The sequence below is a fragment of the Hylobates moloch genome, unplaced genomic scaffold, assembly GCF_009828535.3.
Source record: "Hylobates moloch isolate HMO894 unplaced genomic scaffold, HMol_V3 SCAFFOLD_4, whole genome shotgun sequence".
In the NCBI taxonomy this organism is placed as follows: Eukaryota; Metazoa; Chordata; class Mammalia; order Primates; family Hylobatidae; genus Hylobates; species Hylobates moloch.
In genome coordinates this window covers 39,230,071-39,252,731 of record NW_026652279.1, presented here as the reverse complement: position 1 = coordinate 39,252,731, position 22,661 = coordinate 39,230,071, and the positions used below count along the sequence as shown (strand labels likewise).

Genomic DNA, 22,661 nt, shown 5'->3' with positions numbered 1-22,661 from the left:
CTGGAACCTATCAATGACATTAAATGAGGACTTCCTATACTGTACTACCAGTGTGTGTGTGTGTGTGTGTGTGTGTGTGTGTGTTTGGTTTCTCAGATAAACTGTGTGTTTGGTTTCTCAGATAAACTGCAAATTCATGCACACACCCACACAAAAAGAATAGAAGGCCCAGAAACACACCCACACAAAAACAGTCAACTGATCTTTAACAGAAGAGCAAAGGCAATTAAATGGAGAAGGGATTCCACCTTTTCAACAGTGCTAAAACAACTGAACATCCATACAGAAAAATAATGAACCTAGACACAGGCCTTTACTTCGTGTCACTGGTGAGCTTAAACAGGCCAAGTCTTCCCAATACCCAAGACTGAGGCTTTCATCCCAGTATTCACCAGTCGATTACTTAATCATCCTTGTGAAAGAATGACCTATAGCAAGCCTGACCTGCCACCTCCAAAAACACTGCATTCTCTCACTTTTCCTCATGCTATTCTCCCCTCCAAAATTGCCAAATCTCTATACAAATGATAAGTTTCACTTCTTTGACGAATCTTTCTCTAATTTCATTAATAATCCTTATCCTTCATTAAGAACATGTGTTATATATGTATTAACATTTTATTATATTCAACCTAAAATTCTAGATATTTCCTAAAACATTCTATCTTTTGAGACAGCGTCTCTCACTCTGTCTCTGAGGGTGGAGTGCAGTGGCACGATCTTGTCTCACTGCAACCAACCTCTGCCTCCTGGGTTCAAGCGATTTTCCCACCTCAGCCTCCCAAGTAGCTGGAACTACAGGAGAACACCAACACGCCCAGTTAATTTTTGTAGAGACAGGGTTTCTCCATGTTGGCTAGGCTGGTCTCAAACTCCTGACCTCAAGTGATTTGCCTGCCTTGTCCTCCCAAAGTGCTGGAATTACAGACATGAGCCACCACGCCCGACCAAGAGATTTCCTAAAATATTCTAATTGTTTCTTGCATCCAAATCTGGTATCTGCAACAAGAATAAGCAGAAGCCAGATAGATGTCTTTTATAAGTGATAAAGTCAGTTTGTTTTGGACTGTAATATTTTTGTGACATTCTTTCAAGGTAACTCTTCGTGTGGGGAACAAGAAACTGCTAGGAGATTGATAATTAATTTTATTATAAATAGCTATGCTGAATTTTAAAAAGGGACAGTAGCAATTCTACACTTCTCTAACAGAGCAAAATACTCCTGAATACTTTCTTGTGAAAGATGGCATAATAAAATATGTATGTTTATGGTTTATTTCTTCTTTTTTTTTTTTTGAAACGGAGTCTCACTCTGTCACCCAGGCTGGAGTGCAATGGCATGATCTCAGCTCACTGCAACCTCTGCCTCCCGGGTTCAAGCGATTCTCCAGTCTCAGCCCCACAAGTAGCTGGGATTACAGGTGCACACCACCACACCTGGCTAATTTTTGTACTTTTAGTAGAGACAGGGTTTCACCCTGTTGGCCAGGCTGTTCTCCAACTCCTGACCTTGTGATCCGCCTGCCTTGGCCTCCCAAAGTGGTGGGAATACAGGCGTGAGCCGCCACACCCAGACTGGCTTATTTCAGTTAAAAAAATATATTTACTATAAAATATAGAGACAATAATTATAAACGTGAATTTGAACATAAAGCTTATTCAAATAACTATAGTACTTCATTATTTTTGCCATCTGGTGACAGCATAATTAAAATCATAGTACTCTAGAACCAGAATTTTTGAGGTTGGAAAAAACCTACAAGACAAATGTGCTTCTGTCTCCCTGAAATAACCTGCCCATGATGAACTTTACCAAAATAGCTACTGCATATGTTAATCTGTTTGTAATTTTATTCTTTCAAGTACATATTTCTTATTTTCTCTACCTGATAAATTTCTGCACTTTGTTACGCCATTTTTATTTTTTAATTCCAAACAGAACACTCAAAACTAGCATCTGATGAATGCCTACATTCAGTCCACAAAGCAACAATGTAAGTAGTAGCTATGTTTGTCTGATATTACGTATGAGTAAGGAGTTAATGCTTTAGCACTCATTTGAAACCATCTTTCCCTAATTTTGGATTCCCCATAAAGTTAAGTCAGGCTGAGTCTAGGCTCCATTTTTCTCTTCATCATTACTTTTTTTCCCTATCTGAAATACTAGATGTCCTGAATTTTGCATTTAATTATATGATGCCCATTTGAAGAACTGATTCCCATCCATATTTATGTTTTCTTCCACTCATTAAGCTTATAAGCTGCTCGTCGGGCATGATGGCTCACATCTGTAATCCCAGCACTTTGGGAGGCAGAGGCGGGTGGGTGGATCGCCTGAGCTCCGGAATTCAAGATCAGCCTCGCCAACAAGGCAAAACTCCGTCTCTACTAAAAATACAAAAATTAGCTGGGTGTGGTGGCACACACCTGTAATCCTAGCTACTAGGGAGGCTGAGGCAGGAGAATCGCTTGAACCCAGGAGGCGGAGGTTGCAGTGAGCCGAGACTGTGCACTGCACTCCAGCCTGGGCAAGAGAGAGAGACTCCATCTCAATCAATCAATCAATCACTAAGCTGCTACCAAGGGAGCCATTTAAGTCTTGAGCTGCTACAGCTCCTCTCTTTAACAACTGAATACCATAGTACTTTAGAAGATACCTGCCTCTACTAAATTTGGCACTTTATTCTCAGACATACCACTCTTTCATTTCTGATCCAATTCTACTATTAAGACATCTAAACTAAAAAGGGCAAGAGTGAGTTATTAAACTTGGGCTCTAAGTTCTACAGGTAACCTATATTACCCAAGATATTTCTGTCAAGTAGCTCGAGTAGGTTGAAGCAAGGATTTCTATTGCCTCAAGCCTCAACTATGCCTTACTTCTTATATCCCAGGATTATTTTTCAGCAAAAAGAAATGGGAGAGATATAAAGAATTAAATACACATCTAATTATGACACCAAGGACAATTTCCTAAGGACTGGAACTAAACATTCTTATTTGATAAGATCGTCTCTCACTTACCTTTCCCCTCAAAGGCAGCTAATCTTTTACCCTAGGTAATATGTGGGAGGTTATAAAGTGATAGACACAATAATAATTTTCTTTTACTTACAATATGCTGCCTGATTGGTACTTACTTAATCTGTTCAGCTGATCCTCCAGAAGTTGCATTTGTGATGGCCCAAGCTGCTTCTTTTCTTGTCCGAAATTCAGCAGTTTGTAAAATACTAATGAGGGCTGGGAAAATGTTGGCATCTATCACAGTCTAAAATTAAAGAAAAACTTAAATGGAAAAAACTGTGAGATTTATAAAAATATTCATGATACTAATTATAATTTCTAAGCTAGTTTGACTATTAACACCCCTTCTCCTGTCAGAAATAAATTGAAAAGAATTATGTCATTATCTCTAACCTTTTTTTTTCTTTTTTGACATGGAGTCTCACTCTGTTGCCCAGGCTGGAGTGCAGTGGTGCAATCTCAGCTCACTGCAGCTTCCACCTCCCGGGTTCAAGTGATTCTCCTGCCTCAGCCTCCCGGGTAGCTGGGTCTACAGGCGCACACCACCAAGCCCGGCTAATTTTTGTACTTTTAGTAGAGATGGGGCTTCACCATGTTGGCCAGGCTGGCCTTGAACTCCTGACCTCAGGTGATCCGCCCACCTTGGCCTCCCAAAGTGCAGGGATTACAGGTGTGAGCCACCGTACCTGGCCTATCCCTAATCCTTATTCTGTCTTGGTATCACTGAAAACATCTTCCCTGGAGTTTATGATCTTATAATCTCCTATTTTCTCTGAGTTCTTTTCTCTTTTACTTTCCTCTTTTGTTCTGCCCATAGTAACAAATTGTAAGAGCTCAATTTTCTGCTCCTCTGCTATTCAATTCTCTCATAGCATGTAAACTTCCATGTGCGAAAACTCTCTAGTCCTCACTTCTCACTGGAGCATCAGCCCAGGGTAGCAAGCAGTTTATGTTAGGTCTGCTAGTCACCTCAAACACACCATCTGCCCGCTATATCAAGTTTCTTTTTAAGCCTCTCTAGTTCACAAAGGCTATTAATTTACATTCTCAATTTTTAAAATCCTGAGTCCATCTTTTTCCTTTCCTTTGGCATTGCCATGCTATTCCAAGCCACCACCTCCCAGATTACCAAAATAAGCCTTATAGTTGGATGGAGTACTTTTACTCAATCCCATTCATGTACTAACACTAAAGTAGCCTTCCCAAAATTACGTTCTCCCTGTTTCTCCCTGGCTCAAGTACCTAACATGGGTTTATATCATTTCCTACATTAAGAAACTGAGAAGTTCTGCATAAAAAAGCCTGGTGGTGACAGGCAATCAAATACAGATGAAATCACCTCATATGAATGCTACAGATTGTTATAGTTATTAATCTCAGTTCCTAATTCAGCATTTTGGGGACAAAATGCTTTCCTGGTCAAAAACTCTTATTATACCTGTGAAGGACGTCAACAAAGTTTGACAAAGTTGATTAGTGGAAAGACACCCAATCCCGGTCCTGTCATTTTACTAGAGGTGCTCTTGAGCAAATCATTTTAATTCCATGAGCCGTTTCATCTTTTTATTCAAATTTTATTTTTATTGACAAATAATAATTGTATGCATTTGTGGGATATAATGTAATGGATGCTTCAGTACACACACACACACACACACACACACACACACACACACACACACACACTTGTGGTAAATGAAAACTTTGGATTAGATGACCTCTCTGTTTCCATTCATCTCCAAGGCCCTCTATGTCTGTGTTATATCTTTTCCTACCCATTGTTCCATCCTTGAACATTGCCCAGGCTGAACACTTTGGCCCACTGCTTGTCGTCCACTTGAGTTACCCTCCCACCAATACAAAGACAAAAGTAAAAACCAAGTAACTATTTAAAGAAAAATAGGTATCCAAAAATTCATGAAAATTTGAGGCAATCTACTACATGGGTCCACTGGAAAAATAAGTATCCTACTTGGAAAGAGTTAAAGCCAATTGTGTTCAGCATAAAGCCCATCAAAACATGTTGAAAATACAAGACATTATTTGTTGCTGGAAGTCAGGGACCCCGAATGCAGGGACCAGCTGAAGCCATGGCAGAAGGACATAAATTGTGAAGATTTCATGGACATTTATTAGTTTCCCCAAGTTAATACTTTTATAATTTCTTACACCTGTCTTTACTGCACTCTCTGAACATAAACTGTGAAGATTTCATGGACATTTATCACTTCCCCCAATCAATACTCTTATAATTTCTTATGCCTGTCTTTACTTTAATCTCTTAATCCCATCATCTTCGTAAGCTGAGGATGTATGTCGCCTCAAGACCCTGTGATGATTGCGTTGACTGCACAAATTGTTCATAAAGCATGTATGTTTAAACAATATAAAATCTGGGCACCTTGAAAAAAGAACAGGATAACAGCAATGTTCAGGGAACAAGGGAGATAACCATCAGGTCTGACTGCCTGAGAGCCAGGCGGAACAGAATCATTATTTCTCTTCTTACAAAAGTGAATAGGGGAAATACCACTGAATTCTTTTTCTCAGCAAGGAACAGCCCTGAGAAAGAGAATGCATTCCTAGGGGTAGGTCTCTAAAATGGCCACTCTGGGAATGTCTGTCTTATATGGTTGAAGATAAGGGATGAAATAAGCCCCGATCTCCCTTAGCACTCCCAGGCCTATTAGGACAAGGAAATTCCTGCCTAATAAATTTTAGTCAGACCAGTTGTCTGCTCTCAAACCCTGTCTCCTGATAAGATGTTATCAATGACAATTCATGCCTGAAACCTCATTAGCAATTCTAATTTCACCCCGTGCTCTGCCCCCATTTGCCTTGTGATATTTTATTGCCTTGTGAAGCATGTGATCTCTGTGACCCACAACCTATTCGTACACTCCCTCCCCTTTGAAAATCACTATAAAAACTTGCTGGTTTTGCGGCTTGGGGGGCATCACGGAACCTGCCGACATGTGATATCTCCCCCGGATAGCCAGCTTTAAACTTTCTCTCTTTTGTAATCTTTCCCCTTATTTCTCAGACTGGTCGACACTTAGGGAAAATAGAAAAGAACCTACATGAAACACTGGAGGTGGTTCCCCTGATAACTATTTCTTGGATCTTGGTGAAACATCAGATATCAAAGGCAACAGAAAAAACGAAGGCTTAAGTGTAAATTTCAAAAGACTTAACATCTATAAGCTAGGATAAAGTAAAAAGCTGACTATGAAATAAGACAACAACATTGAAAGTTAGTGGTCTTCAATAATATACGTTTTGTTTTATTTTGTTTTGAGATGGAGTCTTGCTTTGTCACCCAGGATGGAGTACAGTGGCTCCATCCTCCCTTGAACCTCTACCTCCCGGGTTCAAGTAATTCTCCTCCCTCAGCCTCCCACGTAGCTGGGACTACAGGCACCTGCCACTGCGACTGGCTAATTTTTTGTATTTTTAGTAGAGACAAGGTTTCATCATGTTGACCAGGATGGTCTTAAACTCCTGACCTCAAGTGATCCACGGGCCTCAGCCTCCCAGAGTGCTGGGATTACAAGCAGGAGCCACCGCGTCCAGCCAAAAACAAGTTTTTTTTTTTTTTTTTTGAGACAGAGTCTCGCTCTGTCGCCCAGGCTGGAGTGCAGTGGCGCGATCTCTGCTCACTGCAAGCTCCGCCTCCCGGGTTCACACCATTCTCCTGCCTCAGCCTCTCCGAGTAGCTGGGACTACAGGCGCCCGCCACCACGCCCAGCTAATTTTTTGTATTTTATTTTTAGTAGAGACGGGGTTTCACCGTGGTCTCGATCTCCTGACCTCATGATCCGCCTGCCTCAGCCTCCCAAAGTGCTGGGATTACAAGCGTGAGCCACCGCGCCCGGCCAACAAATATGTTTTAAAGGGTGACTGAGAAAAAAAACCTTACTTTTCAACAAAAATACTTAAAGAAAAGTTAGGTCCTATGAGGTTACCTGGATCTGTGCCCTATTTCCAGCTGTAATATTAGATATCGTCCAACATGCTTCCTTTTTGATAGATTCCTTTGGGCTACTCAGCAAATGCAATAAACTCTGCAGAGCTGAGCAATTCAGAATTACCTAAAAGAAAAAGTTTGAAAATTTTACTTATTGTATTGTTCTAAATATGTTTAACTTAAGGAACATATTTTATGAAAGACATAACATCTCCCCTTGAAATTTTATAAATAAGTAACTTTATACAGGTAAAAAAAAGTATTCACTGTTAATAAGAATTAGTTTCTAAGAGTATCAATACAGTTTCATTGTACACATTCACAACTGCTAAACTGTACTTAATAAGATACAATAATGTTACTATTAGTAATTACAAAAGCATTACTCAGTCACCTTCCCATCCCAATAGCGTTAAGTCTTCTAAATGGGTAAATATATCAAATGGCCAAAAAAGTCAGGAGTCTCAGATTTGTAGGTCCTCTGATAACACACTACTTGGTAGTCAATGAACGAATATGTACTTAATGAGGTATATTAGGTGCTTTATAGGATACAAAGATAAAAAAGATATGACCTCAGCTATCAGTTTATAAAGGTTAAGGAGGTAACACAAATACACATGAAGAAGACCTACTCTACTAGAAACTAAAATAATAAAAGTTTGATTAAAATAGTATATGGCAGATTTAATAATCACTAAACACAGAGAATAGAGATCTATTCTAGAAACAAGTACAGCTATTTATAAAGTTTATAATAAGTTAATCGTTTCTTCCAATGACTTGTGGCTATGACAGAACTGGAATAAAAAGCTAAACAGATTAAAGACAATTTTTTCAAAATCAGTTCTTAACCCTGATATGGTTTGGATCTGTGTCCCCACCCAAATCACATGTCGAATTGTAATCCCCAAGGTTGGAGGTGGGGCCTGGTAGGAGGTGACTGGATCATGGGGGTGGATCCTTCAAGAATGGTTAGCGCCATCCCCATGGTTCTGTTCTAGTATGTAGCACCTTCTTCTACTCTTTGCTCCCGCTCACATCACATAAGACATGCCTGCTTTCTCTTCACCTTCCACCATGACTTTAAGTTTCCTGAGACCTCCCCAGAAGCAGAAGCTACTATATGCGTCCTGTACGGCCTGCAAAAACATGAGCCAATTAAACCTCTTTTCTTTATAAACTACTCAGTCTTCGGTTTTTCTTTTTCTTTTTTTTTTTTGTTGAGATAGAGTTTCACTCTTGTTGCCCAGGCTGGAGCGCAATGGCGCAATCTCTGCTCACCGCAACCTCCACCTCCCGGGTTCAAGTAATTCTCCTGCCTCAGCCTCCTGAGTAGCTGAGATTACAGGCATGCGCCACCACGCCCAGCTAATTTTGTATTTTTAGTAGAGACAGGGTTTCTCCATGTTGGTCAGGCTGGTCTTGAACTCCCGACCTCATGTGATCCACCTACCTTGGCCTCCCAAAGTGCTGGGATTACAGGCAGGAGCCACCGCACTCGGCCAGGTATTTCTTTATAGCAATGAAATAACAGACTAATACAAACCCTAAATCACCAAAATAAATTTGTAACTACTTAAGAGTAAATATTTTTAAAAGGAATCACAAAGCAGAATATTAGAAAATAGCTGACTTGGGGATGGTAAAAGACTGTATGAGCATAAAAATAAATTATAGGGGAAAATAAAAATTTCATGAAACATGTTTTCATGTCAAAAATCGTAACAGATTTTAAATGTACACCATCCAATGTGAAAAATATTTGCAACAAATGAGAGGGTTGCTATCTTCCTTGTGTAAACTGAAAAGAGAAACTAAAATTTTAATAGAAAATGATCTCCTAAGTAATGAAAGAAATGCAAATTAAAATCAAGTCTTTTATGCCTATTAAATAGGCAATAGGATTTCATTAGCAAAAAGAGGGACTGACACTGCACATAAGCTAGAAATGAAAAAATGCAGAGACAAGCTACTACAAAGTACCATAAGAACAGAATACTGGGGGTATTTTAAGAAACACAGTCTCGTTCTATCACTAAGGCTGGAGTGTGGTGGCATGATCATAGCTCACTGCAACCTCAAACTCCTGGGTGCAAGCAATCCTCCCGCCTCAGCCTCCTGAGTAGGTAGGACTAAAGTTACATGCCATCATGCTTAGCTAATTAAAAAAAAAAAATGTTTTTAGAGATGGGGTCTTGCTATATTGCATGGGCTGGTTTGGAGCTCCTGGCCTCAGCCTCTCAAAATGCTAGGAATACAAGCATGAGCCAGCATACCTGGCCATGATGAGGTTATTACGAAAGAGTTCTATGCCCCAAAAATAATAGGCTAGAAAGAAGAATGAGACTAAAATCTTAAGGAGAAATTCCTTTGAATCTTTCAAGGTTCTTTATCTTACAGGCACTAAAGCAGCTTACTGTTTCTAGAGGAAGATAATGCAAATAACATTATTTTAGGAAAGATTCAGCTGTTATTAGGGGGAATAGAGACAAGTAACTGCTTAGGACAGTCGGAGGATGGGTGGGTACAGCAACAACCTGTGTGTGTGACAAGGACCAAAAGAACATAATTTGATGGGGCTCTAGTAACAATAAGAATCAAGAAGACCTGGCAACTTGCTATACAAAATATAAGGGAAGGAGACACCACATGTGACTGCAAAGTTTCATGTGTAGGTAAATAGAATAGTTACATAATTACCTGAAATAGGAAAAATAAAAACTGGGAACTTGCTTTGTGGAGGAAAGAAGATATACTGTGAGACAAATGTGAGATATGCAAGCAGAAATACGTAACAGACTACTGCAGATATAGGACTGAAACTTGAGATAGGTCAGAACTAGATGTATAGATTCAGAACTTCATTGCATTCAATAAATATTCTTTAAGTCCCTATATATTGTGCCAGAAATTATTCGATTTACAGAGGCACAGAAATAAACACTGATATAATCCACCTCTAGAATCTTAAAATCTAGTAATTAGTTACAATACAATGTGATTAATATTCTGATGGATAAAGAAAAAAAAAATAAGTACCTAACTTAAGAGTTTAGGGTCAAACAGGGCTTCTCAGAGAAAATAATGTTAATACCAAGACTTGAAGAACAAGAAAACATTAGGAGCAGAGAATGTGGATATGTGTGAGGTGGCAGTCAGAGCAAGGGGTAGCAGTGGAGACATATGGAATAAAGCATGCGTTAAAACTCAGAGCTGAGAGTGGCCACAGCCACTTCAAGGAACAAAGATGGCAAAAGCATACAGCATATGGAGGTGGGTGAGGGACAGAAAGATACTGATAGGGTTCAAAAATTCAGAGGGTATAAAAGACTCTATAGTTGTTAAAAGCCTCTTTCCCCTTCTTGTATCCCAGCCAACCAGTTCCCCTCAAAGACAACCAACATTTTCAGTTCCCTGTATATCCTTCCAGAGAAATTTTATGCAAATATAGTCAAACATATATTCTTTTCTTCTTCTATTCTCTTCTGAAGTGTCTGAACTAAGCCCTGCAAAGGATGAATAGAGACAGAACAACAGGATTTAATAACTGATGGAGTTGGAGGAGAGGAAAGAATCAAACTGATGTCCAGGTTTCAGGGGAACTGATGGTGCCATTCACTGATACAGGGAACATAAGCAGAAGTTCAGGTAATACAAGGGGAAATGAGTTCCCTTGTGTACAGAATATGCCTAAAGTAAATACATTACAGTTAGAAGACACCTGAGAGAACAAATCTAATCTCCTTAATTTTAGAGATTAGAAAAGGCATTAAATGTATTGCTGAAAGTCACAACTGGTGAAGAAAACGCTAAGGCTAAAACCCAATTCCCAATTCTGAATCCATGCACACAAGGGTAATCACTGACATTATAAATAAGATCTATGAATAAGGCAGAAGGATTGCCCTGTGGAAGATGTCCACAAAAGGAGACAAGAGGAAAAGGAGCGTGCTAGGGAGAAATAAATGGTCAATGAGGCAGAAGAACTAAAAGACTTCAACATCACAACACAGCTGAGATTTCAGGAAGAAATATGGCTAGAACAATGCACTGTGAATGGTGTGTCTTGATACAGAAGTTGAATAGAGTAGATGGTGACATTAGAAAGTAGGAGGGAAGAATCTTCCTCACACAGGGGACTTACCATGTACAAAAGGAGAGAGCTATCAGAGAAGGTGATATTGAGATGAAAAAGACAGAGAAAAGATGCTACTAAAGGCTTCTGATGCCCATGAGAACTATTTCAAATAGGAGTGAATAAAAACAAATCTCTCTAACCAAAAAATAGTCACTATCATAGGAGAACCCCAAATTACTACAAGCAACAGGTCAAGTCAGAGATAATGAAGGTATTGAGAGTAGATGCCAAAACCAACTTTTTTTTTTGTTCTTTGAGCCAAAGTCTCACTCTGTTGCCCAGGCTGGAGTGCAGCGGTGCGATCTCGGCTCACTGCAACCTCTACCTCCTGGGTTCAAGCGATTCTTCTACCTCAGCCTCCCAAGTAGCTGGAATTACAGGCGCATGCAACCACGCCTGGCTAATTTTTTGTATTTTTATTAGAGATGAGGTTTCACCGTGTTGCCCAGGCTGGTGTCGAACTCCTGAGCTCAGGAAATCCGCCCGCCTCAGTCTCCTAAAGTGCTGGGATTACAGGTATGAGCGACTGCCCCCGGCCCAACATTTTTAAACATTAGTGTAACAGAGTATCAAGTTTCCCTAATAATATGGAGTAAAATACGATAATAGAAACATGATCATGAAGTTCAATATACTGTTTTTAAAAGAAAAAAGAAAGTTACCACTTCTTCATACCTGTGTCTGAATATCATCCCCTGTGACAATGTTTCCCACAGCTCGCAAGGCAGGAGAAACCACTTTATAATCATTATGCCTGCAAAAAACAAAAAGTAATGTTATAGCAAAGAGTTCTATCCTTAGTTTCATTTCCTTAAGACCAAAATTAAAAAACAAAAAAATCGTGATAGAATTTTAGAACAGAAATGTACCCATGGGGTTAATTAAGGAAATGCTTATCATGATGATGTCTGGTGTTCCCTAGAAGAACTGTCTTTCCCCTTATTTTAGTACATTTGGAAAAAACTACCAATCTTTCCTAGGAATCTTTTCCAGGTATTCCATCACCTGGATTCCAACTTTTCCCTCTAATTCTTTAATATAGGTTTCATTTCCTCTTTACTTGCTTTTGTATGGTTGCTGAGATAATTGAGAGCAATAATTAACATTTACGTAACATTTTTAAGTTTTATAAATTGTCTTAATTTTCACAGACGTAAAAGTGACACATCAACAGCTGAACTAACTTGAAAATGCAAGTCAGGAGTCACACTCCAAATACAAAAGTCTTTCAACTAAACCTACTAAGCTGCCTTACTGGTCCAAAAACCACTCCACAAAGCCATATATATATTTGAAGACAGATATTAAGTCCTTATTTCTAGCTAAATAAGTCACTATCTTTTGATTTTCCTTAAGGGTCCTATTTTTCCCTCCACTTTAATGAGACTGATCACTCTTCTAAAAACTAAGCCAGTTCCTTCAACTTTAACATGTGATGATTAAAAAGAAATGGTTGGGTTCCATTCCAAGATAGCTGAATAGGAACAGCTCTGGTCTGCAGCTCCCAGAGTGATTGATGCAGAAGACAGGTGATTTCTGCATTTCCAACTGAGGTACCTGATTCATCTCACTGGGACTGGTTGGACAGTGGGTACAGCCCACGGAGGGCAAGCTGAAGCACGGTAGGGCGTCGCCTCACCCAGGAAGCGCAATGGGTCGGGGGATTTTCCTTTCCTAGCCAAAGGAAGCTGTAACAGACTGTATATGGAAAATCAGTACACACTTGCCCAAATACTGTGCTTTTCCCACAGTCTTAGCAAATGGCAGACAAGGAGACTGCTCTCCCATGCCTGGCTCAGCGGGTCCCATGCCCATGCAGCCTTACTCACTGCTAGCGCAGTCGGAGATCAACCAGCGAGGCTGCAGCCTGGTGGGGGGAGGGGCATCTACCATTGCTGGGGCTTGAGTAGGTAAACAAAGCAGTCAGAAAGCTTGAAATGGGTGGAGTCCACCACACCTCAGCAAGACCTACTATCTCTATACACTCCACCTCTGGGGGCAGGGCACAGGCTGAACAAAAGGCAGCAGACAACTTCTGCAGACACAAACTTCCCTGTCTGACAGCTCTGAAGAGAGCAGTGGTTCTCCCAGCATGGTGTTTGAGCTCTGAGAATGGACAGATTGCCTCCTCAAGTGGGTCCCTGAACCCCGTGTAGCCTATTGGGGGAACCAGCCCCCAATATTTCAATGTAGGTTCTTTTCTATTTTCTCTAGTGTTGGCCGGTCTAAGAAATAAAGAGAAAGAGTACAAAAGAGAGAAATTTTACACCTGAGTCTCCGGGGGTGACATCACATGTCGGCAGGTTCCGTGATGCCCCCGAGCCACAAAACCAGCAAGATTTTATTAGCGATTTTCAAAGAGGAGGGAGTGTACGAATAGGATGTGGGTCACAGAGATCACATGCTTCAAAAGGCAATAAAATATCACAAGGAAAATGGGGGCAGAGCAAGATCACAAGGCCAGGGCAAGATTAGAATTGCTGATGAGGTTTCATGTCCCACTGTGCACCCATTGTCACTGATAAACATCTTAACAGGAAACAGTGTTTTTGAGAGCAGAAAACCGGTCTGACTAGAATTCCCGGGCTGGAATTTCCTAATCCTAGCAAGCCTGAGGGCACTGCAGGAGACCAGGGTGTATTTTATATCTTATCTTCAACTGCATAAGACAGACACTCCCAGAGCGGCCATTTTAGAGGCCACCCTCTGGGAATGCATTGTTTTCCCAGGGCTGTTCCTTACTGAGAAAAAGAACTGAGGAGCTATTACTCCTATTCGCTTTTGCAAGAAGAGAAATATGACTCTGTTCTGCCCAGCCCCACAGGCAGTCAGACCTTATGGTTATCTCCCTTGTTCCCTGAAAATCGCTGTTATCTTGTTCTTTTAGAATGCCCAGATTTCATAATGTTCAAACACACGTTTCACAAACAATTTGTACACATAATGCAATCATCACAGGAACCTGAGGCAACATACATCCTCTGCTTATGAAGATGATAAGAGATTAAAGACAGGCATAGGAAATTATAAGAGTATTGATTGGGGAAGTGACAAATGTCCATGAAATCTTCACAATTTATGTTCAGAGACTGCAGTAAAGACAGGCATAAGAAATTATAAAAGTATTAATTTGGGGATCTAATAAATGTCCATGAAATCTTTACAATTTATGTCCTTCTGCCATGGCTTCAGCCGGTCCTTCAGTTCAAGGTCCCTGATTTCCCACCTAACTGGGAGACACCTCCGAGTAGGGGCCGAGAGACACCTCATACAGGCAGGTGCCCCTCTGGGACGAAGCTTCCAGAGAAAATATCAGGCAGCAATATTTGCTGTTTTGCAATATTTGCTGTTCTGTGGCCTCTGCTGGTAATCCAGGAAAACAGGGTCTGGAGTGGACCCCCAGCAAACTCCAACAGACCTGCAGCTGAGGGACCTGTTAGAAGGAAAACGAATAAACAGAAAGGAATAGCATCAACATCACCAAAAAGGACATCCACACCAAAACCTCATCTGTAGGTCACCAACATCAAAGACCAAAGGTAGATAAAACCACAAAGATGGGGAGAAACCAGAGCAGAAAAGCTGAAAATTCTAAAAACCAGAGCGCCTGTTTTCCTCCAAAGGATCGCAGCTTCTCGCCAGCAATGGAACAAAGCTGGACAGAGAATAACTCTGACAAGTTGAGAGAAGTAGGCTTCAGAAGGTTGATAATAACAAACTTCTCCGAGCTAAAGGAGCATGTTCTAACCCATCGCAAGGAAGCTAAAAACCTTGAACAAAGGTTAGACCAATGGCTAACTAGAATAAACAGTGTAGAGAAGAGCTTAAAAGACCTGATGGAGCTGAAAACCATGGCACAAGAACTTCGTGACGTATGCACAAGCTTCAATAGCCAATTCAATCAAGTGGAAGAAAGGATATCAGTGATTGAAGATCAAATTAATGAAATAAAGTGTGAAGACAAGATTAGAGAAAAAAGAGTAAAAAGAAATGAACAAAGCCTCCAAGAAAAATGGGACTATGTGAAAAGACCAAATCTACGTTTGACTGGTGAACATGAAAGTGATGGGGAGAATGGAACCAAGTTGGAAAACACTCTTCAGGATATTGTCCAGGAGAACTTCCCCAACCTAGCAAGACGGGCCAACATTCAAATTCAGGAAATACAGAGAACACCACAAAGATACTCTTCAAGAAGAGCAACCCCAAGACACATAATTGTCAGATTCACCAAGGTTGAAATGAAGGAAAAAATGTTAAGGGCAGCCAGAGAGAAAGGTCGGGTTACCCACAAAGGGAAGCCCATCAGACAAACAGCTGATCTCTAGGCAGAAACTCTACAAGCCAGAAGAGAGTGGGGGCCAATATTCAACATTCTTAAAGAAAGGAGTTTTCAACCAAGAATGTCACACCCAGCCAAACTAAGCTTCATAAGTGAAGGAGAAATAAAATCCTTTACAGACAAGCAAATGCTGACAGAGTTTGTCACCACCAGGCCTGCCTTACAAGAGCTCCTGAAGGAAGTGCTAAACATGCAAAGGAACAACCGGTACCAGCCACTGAAAAAACATGCCAAATTGTAAAGACCATCGACGGTAGGAAGAAACTGCGCCAATTAACAGGCAAATTAACCAGCTAACATCATAATGATACGATGAAATTCACACATAACAATAATAACCTTAATTGTAAATGGGTTAAATGCCCCAATGAAAAGACACAGACTGGCAAATTAGATAGAGTCAAGACCCAACAGTGTGCTGTACTCAGGAGACCCATCTCACGTGCAGAGACACACATACACTCAAAATAAAGGGGTGGAGGAAGATCTACCAAGCAAATGGAAAGCAAAAAAAAAGCAGGGGTTGCAATCCTAGTCTCTGATAAAACAGACTTTAAACCAACAAAGATCAAAAGAGACAAAGAAAGCCATTACATAATGGTAAAGAGATCAATTCAACAAGAAGAGCTAACTATCCTAAATATATACGCACCCAATACAGGAGCACCCAGATACATAAAGCAAGTCCATAAAGACCTATAGAGACTTAGACTCCACACAATAATAATGGGAGACTTTAACACCCCACTGTCAATATCAGACAGATCAACATGACAGAAGGTTAACAAGGATATCCAGGACTTGAACTCAGCTCTGCACTAAGTGGACCTAATAGACATCTACAGAACTCTCCACCCCAAATCAACAAAATATATACTCTTCCCAGCACCACATTGCACTTATTCTAAAACTGACCACATAATTGGAAGTAAAATACTGCTCAGCAAATGTAAAAGAACAGAAATCACAACAAACTGTCTTTCAGACCAGAGTGCAATCAAATTAGAACTCAGGACTAAGAAACTCACTCACAACCGCACAACTACATGGCAACTGAACAACCTGATCCTGAATGACTACTGGGTAAATAACAAAATGAAGGCAGAAATAAAGATGTTCTTTGAAACCAGTGAGAACAAAGACACAACATACCAGAATCTCTGGGACACATTTAAAGCAGTGTGTAGAGGGAAATTTATAGCACTAAATGCCCACAAGAGAAAGCAGGAAAGATCTAAAATCGACACCCTAACATCACCATTAAAAGAACTAGAGAAGCAAGAGCAAACAAATTCAAAAGCTAGCAGAAGGCAAGAAATAACTAAGATCAGAGCAGAACTGAAAGAGACACAGACACAAAAAACCCTTCAAAAAAATAAATGAATCCAGGAGCTGGTTTTTTTTTTTTAAAAGATCAACAAAATTGATAGACCGCTAGCAAGACTAATAAAGAAGAAAAGAGAAAAGAATCAAATAGATGCAATAAAAAATGATAAAGGGGATATCACCACTGATCCCACAGAAATACAAACTACCATCAGAGAACACTAGATGATAGTAGCCACACCAATAAACTAGAAAATCTAGAAGAAATGGATAAATTCCTGGACACATACACCCTCCCAAGACTAAACCAGGAAGAAGTTGAATCCTTGAATAGACCAATAACAGGCTCTGAAATTAACACAGTAATTAACAGCCTACCAACCAAAAAAGCCCAGGACCAGACAGATTCACAGCCAAGTTCTACCAGAGGTACAAAGAGGAGGTGGTACCATTCCTTCTGAAACTATTCCAATCAATAGAAAAAGAGGGAATCCTCCCTAACTCATTTTATGAGGCCAGCATCATCCTGATACCAAAGCCTGGCAGAGACATAACAACGAAAAAGAGAATTTTAGACCAGTATCCCTGATGAACATTGATGAGAAAATCCTCAGTAAAATATTGGCAAACCAAATCCAGCAGCACATCAAAAAGCTTATCCACCACGATCAAGTCAGCTTCATCCCTGGGATGCAAGGCTGGTTCAACATATGCAAATCAATAAATGTAATCCATCACATAAACAGAACCAACGACAAAAACCACATGATTATCTCAACAGATGCAGAAGGCCTTTGACAAAATTCAACAGCCCTTCATGCTAAAAACTCTCAATAAACTAGGTATTGATGGACCATATCTCAAAATAATAAGAGCTATTTATGACAAACCCACAGCCAATATCATACTGAATGGGCAAAAACTGGAAGCATTCCCTTTGAAAACCGGCACAAGACAAGGATGCCCTCTCTCACCACTCCTATTCAACACAGCGCTGGAAGTTCTGGCCAGGGCAATCATGTAAGAGAAAGAAATAAAGGGTATTCAATTAGGAAAAGAGGAAGTCAAACTGTCCCTGTTTGCAGATGACATGATTGTATATTTAGAAAACCCCATCGTCTCAGCCCCAAATCTCCTTAAGCTGATAAGCAACTTCAGCAAAGTCTCAGGATACAAAATCAATGTGCAAAAATCACAAGCATTCCTATGACAAAGGGCTAATATCCAGAATCTACAAAGAACTTAACCTAATTTACAAGAAAAAAACAACCCCCTCAAAAAGTGGGCAAAGGATATGAACAGACATTTCTCAAAAGAAGACATTTATGCAGCCAACAGACATATGAAAAAATGCTCATCATCACTGGTCATCAGAGAAATGCAAATCAAAACCACAATGAGATACTATCTCACGTCATCATTAAAAAGTCAGGAAACAAGAGATGCTGGAGAGGATGTGGAGAAACAGGAAAGCTTTTACACTGTTGGTGAGAGTGTAAATTAGTTCAACCATTGTGGAAGACAGTGTGGCAATTCCTCAAGGATCTAAAACTAGAAATACCATTTGACCCAGCCATCCCATTACTGGGTATATACCCAGAGGATTATAAATCATGCTACTACAAAGACACATCCATGTTTATTGCGGCACTATTCACAATAGCAAAGACTTGGAACCAACCCAAATGTCCATCAGTGATAGACTGGATTAAGAAAATGTGGTACATATACACCATGGAATACTATGCAGCCATAAAAAGGATGAGTTCACATCCTTTGCAGGGACATGGATGAAGCTGGAAACAATCATTCTGAGTAAACTATCACAAGGACAGAAAACCAAACACTGTATGTTCTCACTCATAGATGGGAATTGAACAATGAGAACACTTGGACATAGGGCAGGGAACATCACACACCAGGGCCTGTCGTGGAGTGGGGGGCAGTGGGAGGGATAGCATTAAGAGAAATACCTAATGTAAATGATGAGTTAATTGGTGCAGCAAATCAACATGGCATATGTATACCTATGTAACAAACCTGCATGTTGTGTACATTTACCCTAGGACTTAAAGTATAATTTAAAAAAAAAAAAAAAAGAAATGGCTAAAATATATAGTAGTCTAATGACTAAAGAATACAAAGGATTACTTCCTAGATTTTGAATGATGTACTTCAGACTCCTGCAGCATCATACTGCCATTAATTCACATTGGCACTACATTATTGATCTGCATCCAGTCTGTAGCCTGCTATAATCCCAGAGTTTTGTATTTTGTATTAATACATTATAACTACCTAATCTATTCCAAATGTCATGTTTGAGACGATGTCTCTTTGCATCTACTTTGTACTTTAAATCTCCTATACCTTGTAACTGTACCATTTCTCCACTATGTTACCACTTTCATTTTTTTCTTCTGTAGTATCTAAAAATTTGATTAATACAGTCTCAAATTATTTATGTCACGAGTAAATCTTCTACTCCGTTATCAAAAGCATCACAGAGATGATAAAGCAAAATAAGATTCAATTTCTGATACTTGTTTAAAATAAGCTCTAAATGAGACAGACAGATAAGGAATGACTATTTTAGGGGCAGTATGCCTTCTGATGTCCACTGGTTGATCTCAGGCCATCCAGTATGAGCCTGGCACTACACATATCAGAGTTTTCCCAATGTTTCTGCTAAAGGCCTGCTAACAGCAGAGGAGTAAGAGGTTCTCTATAAGCCTCAATAAAACAAGACAAACAGATCTGACATCAAAATAAACAAGTAACAAAAACAGTAGCCCAAAGCACAATAAATCAATTATCATGTACAATCAATTAATATTTAAGTATTAGCAGCTAGAAAACTAGTACCAAGGGAAAGAAAGTGGACACACTTTCTAAAAGATATCTTACATCAGCAGTTCCACAAGTCTCCTACATACTCCTGCATCGATGACTGCTTGAATTTTATCATTGGGTCCATCTGATAGATATGAGAGGGCCCAGCAGGCATCAGCCAGTACATCAGTGTCACTGACAAACAGCAACCAGGAAAGCACATTCAGACATGGAGAAACCTGTAAAAGGAAAATGATGATTATGAAATTCAATAGACTAAAAGCCAGAAGTGAGGTGAGATACTCAAGAAGGCAACCAGGCATATACTTGGTGACTTCTAGGGTGATTTACACTTCTAAAGATGAAGCAGCAAGTACCTAAGTGGCATTTCCATCTTTGGCAATGTTGTCAGTGATCTTGCACTAATCTGTAGTCAAAGCCCAAGGAAAATAATTTCAGACAGCAAAGTTTTATATACATCAATTCTTGGAGTGAGACTCCCTGTCAAAACACATTCTTTGTGGACTAAATAGGTAAAAGAACTTTCACAAATGCGAAAACAAGGAAATTCTGTATTTTAGATACTTTGCTATAGACCAAACATGCTAAGGTTTTGTTCAGTGAAAAATGATTCCAAATTAAAAACAACTAAAAAAATACCCCTGTGTATTTTAATATCCAGAATCTGCAAGAAATTCAAATCAGCAAGAAAAAAACAATCCCATCAAAAAGTGGGCTAAGGACATGAACAGACAATTCTCAAAAGAAGATATACAAGTAGCCAACAAACATATTAAAAAATGCAGCCAGGCGCAGTGGCTCACGCCTGTAATCCCAGCACTTTGGGAGGCTGAGGTGCGTGGATCACCTGAGGTCAGGAGTTCGAGACCAACCTGGCCAACATGATGAAACCCTGTTTCTACTAAAAATACAAAACTCAGCTGGGCGTGGTGGTATGTGCCTGTAATCCCAGCTACTCAGGAGGCTGAGGCAGGAGAATCACTTGAACTCAGAAGGTGGAGGTTGCAGTGTGCCGAGACTGCACCACTGCACTTCAGCCTGGGCAACAAGAGCAAAACTCCGTCTCAAAAAACAAAAAAACCAACAAACAAAAAAACAGATGTTGGCATGAATGTGGTGAAAAGGGAACACTTTTACACTGTTGCTGGGAATGTAAACCAGTATAACCACTATGGAAAACAGTGTGGAGATTTCCTTAAAGAACTAAAAGTATATTTACCATTTGATGCACCAGTCCCATTCCTGGGTATCTACCCAGAAGAAAAGAAGTCATTATACGAAAAAGATAGTTGTATACGCAGGTTATAGCAGCACAATTCACAATTGCAAACGCATGGAACCAGCCCAAATGCCCATCAATCAACAAGTAGATAAAGTAACTCAGGACTGGAAAACCAAACATCAGATGTTCTCATTCATAAGTGGGAGGACGCAAAAGCGTAAGAATGATACAATGGACTTTGGGGACTCAGGGAGAAAGGGTCAGAGGTGGGTGAGAGACAAAAGACTACACACTGGGTACAGCGTACACTGGTTGGGTGTTGGGTGCACCAAAATCTCAGAAATCACCACTAAACAAGTAACTCATGTACCTAAATACCACCTGTTCCCCAAAAACCTACTGGGAAAAAAAAAAGAATCTCATGGACTCCCAGAGAACTCACAGACCACACTTCGAGAACCACTGTTTTAAGAGAACTGAAAGGATAGTCTCTTAATACAGTATACTAATTGTATGAAGCCTAATTTCAATAAGCTTTACAAATTCTTCCTTTATGCTATGCTTTATCTGCAGTCTCATCCTAAATGTGCACCTTCAAGCTATGCTCTAAATTTGCTTTTTAAATAATAAAGAGAACCAACAAAAACAACAACCCTGTTTCTCCAAAAACAGATAAAATTCTAACGTTTTAAATTTTAACAAAAATTATCTTCCTGTTCACCTTACCACTGGTTGCAATACTCTTAATTGTATTTTTTTTTCCAATGCCCCAAAAGCATAGTCCTTACCTTTGCAAATTCTGGAGGTGGACTTTTCCCTCTACAGAGATTAGACAAAGCCCATACTGCATTCCGGGTCATGGTCAGGCGGTTTTGCTTTGAAAATAACCTACAAGCATGATGGTACAATGGTAAACTATATAACAGACAGTGATTATCTGATGACATAAATACTAAATAATAATACTTTTGATAAAGAGATGTCTTCAGATAGCTTTTCTTCAGAACATTAAAACTTCATTAATTCTGACGCAAGTAATTCAGAATTCAGAATTTTGGCACGGAAAAAGATAGGGTGCTTGAGGAAATGATCTAAACAAGAAAATATCTGGAATTAAAAATAACACTAGAAAATCCAAAATGATTTCCAAAGATGTAATGCTTTCTGAGGAATCTCTTACATTTTTATTCTCAAAAAGAAAAAAAAGGAAGAAGGAAGAAGAAACTTACTGCAAAAGAGGGGGAAGGATATTGCAGTCTAAGACATAGTCCCTGCACATGGTACTATCTCCAGCAATGTTGCCAAGAGCCCAGACTGCCTGTGAAAGAATCATTCATTAATAAAGGTTACATAGTTTAATTCCCTCATAATTCTTTCAGATGCCAGTGTATCACAATAACACGTTCATCAAGGAGTCAAATGAAATAGTTGTAGGATTGGGGGAGGAAGATAAATAATATCCTAAAGTGTACAACAAACAGAAGGTATTCGGTTTATTAAAGGAAAGAACTAATTCATTTTTGCTTTTGTTTTTTGAGACAGAATCTCGCTCTGTCACCCAGTCTGGAGTGCAACACAGTGAAACTCCATCTCTACTAAAATACAAAATTAGCCAGGTGTGGTGCCAGGTGCCTGTAATCCCAGCTGCTGGAGAGGCTGAGGCATGAGAACTGCTTGAACCTGAGAGGCTGAGGCTGCAGTGAGCCGAGAGTGAGCCAATGCACTCCAGCCTGGGTGACAGGGACAGATGGAGGGAGGGAGGGGAGGGAGGGAAGGGAGGGAGGGG

The 22,661-nt window shown here is 39.9% G+C and overlaps 1 protein-coding gene across 3 annotated transcripts in view; it reads right to left on the bottom strand.

Annotated features, from left to right (window-relative positions):
• Nucleotides 1–22,661, bottom strand: part of KPNA1 (karyopherin subunit alpha 1) — a 92,897-nt gene that overhangs the window by 5,808 nt on the left and 64,428 nt on the right. For all 3 annotated transcript variants that reach the window (XM_032150019.2, XM_032150020.2, XM_058437428.1), the window contains exons 7-12: nucleotides 22,105–22,193; nucleotides 21,664–21,763; nucleotides 19,708–19,871; nucleotides 11,808–11,886; nucleotides 6,990–7,115; nucleotides 3,141–3,268 (exon numbers count right to left, since the gene is read on the bottom strand). In XM_032150019.2, coding sequence (XP_032005910.1) covers nucleotides 3,141–3,268; nucleotides 6,990–7,115; nucleotides 11,808–11,886; nucleotides 19,708–19,871; nucleotides 21,664–21,763; nucleotides 22,105–22,193 — 686 coding nt within the window. The remainder of the gene's footprint in view (nucleotides 1–3,140; nucleotides 3,269–6,989; nucleotides 7,116–11,807; nucleotides 11,887–19,707; nucleotides 19,872–21,663; nucleotides 21,764–22,104; nucleotides 22,194–22,661) is intronic.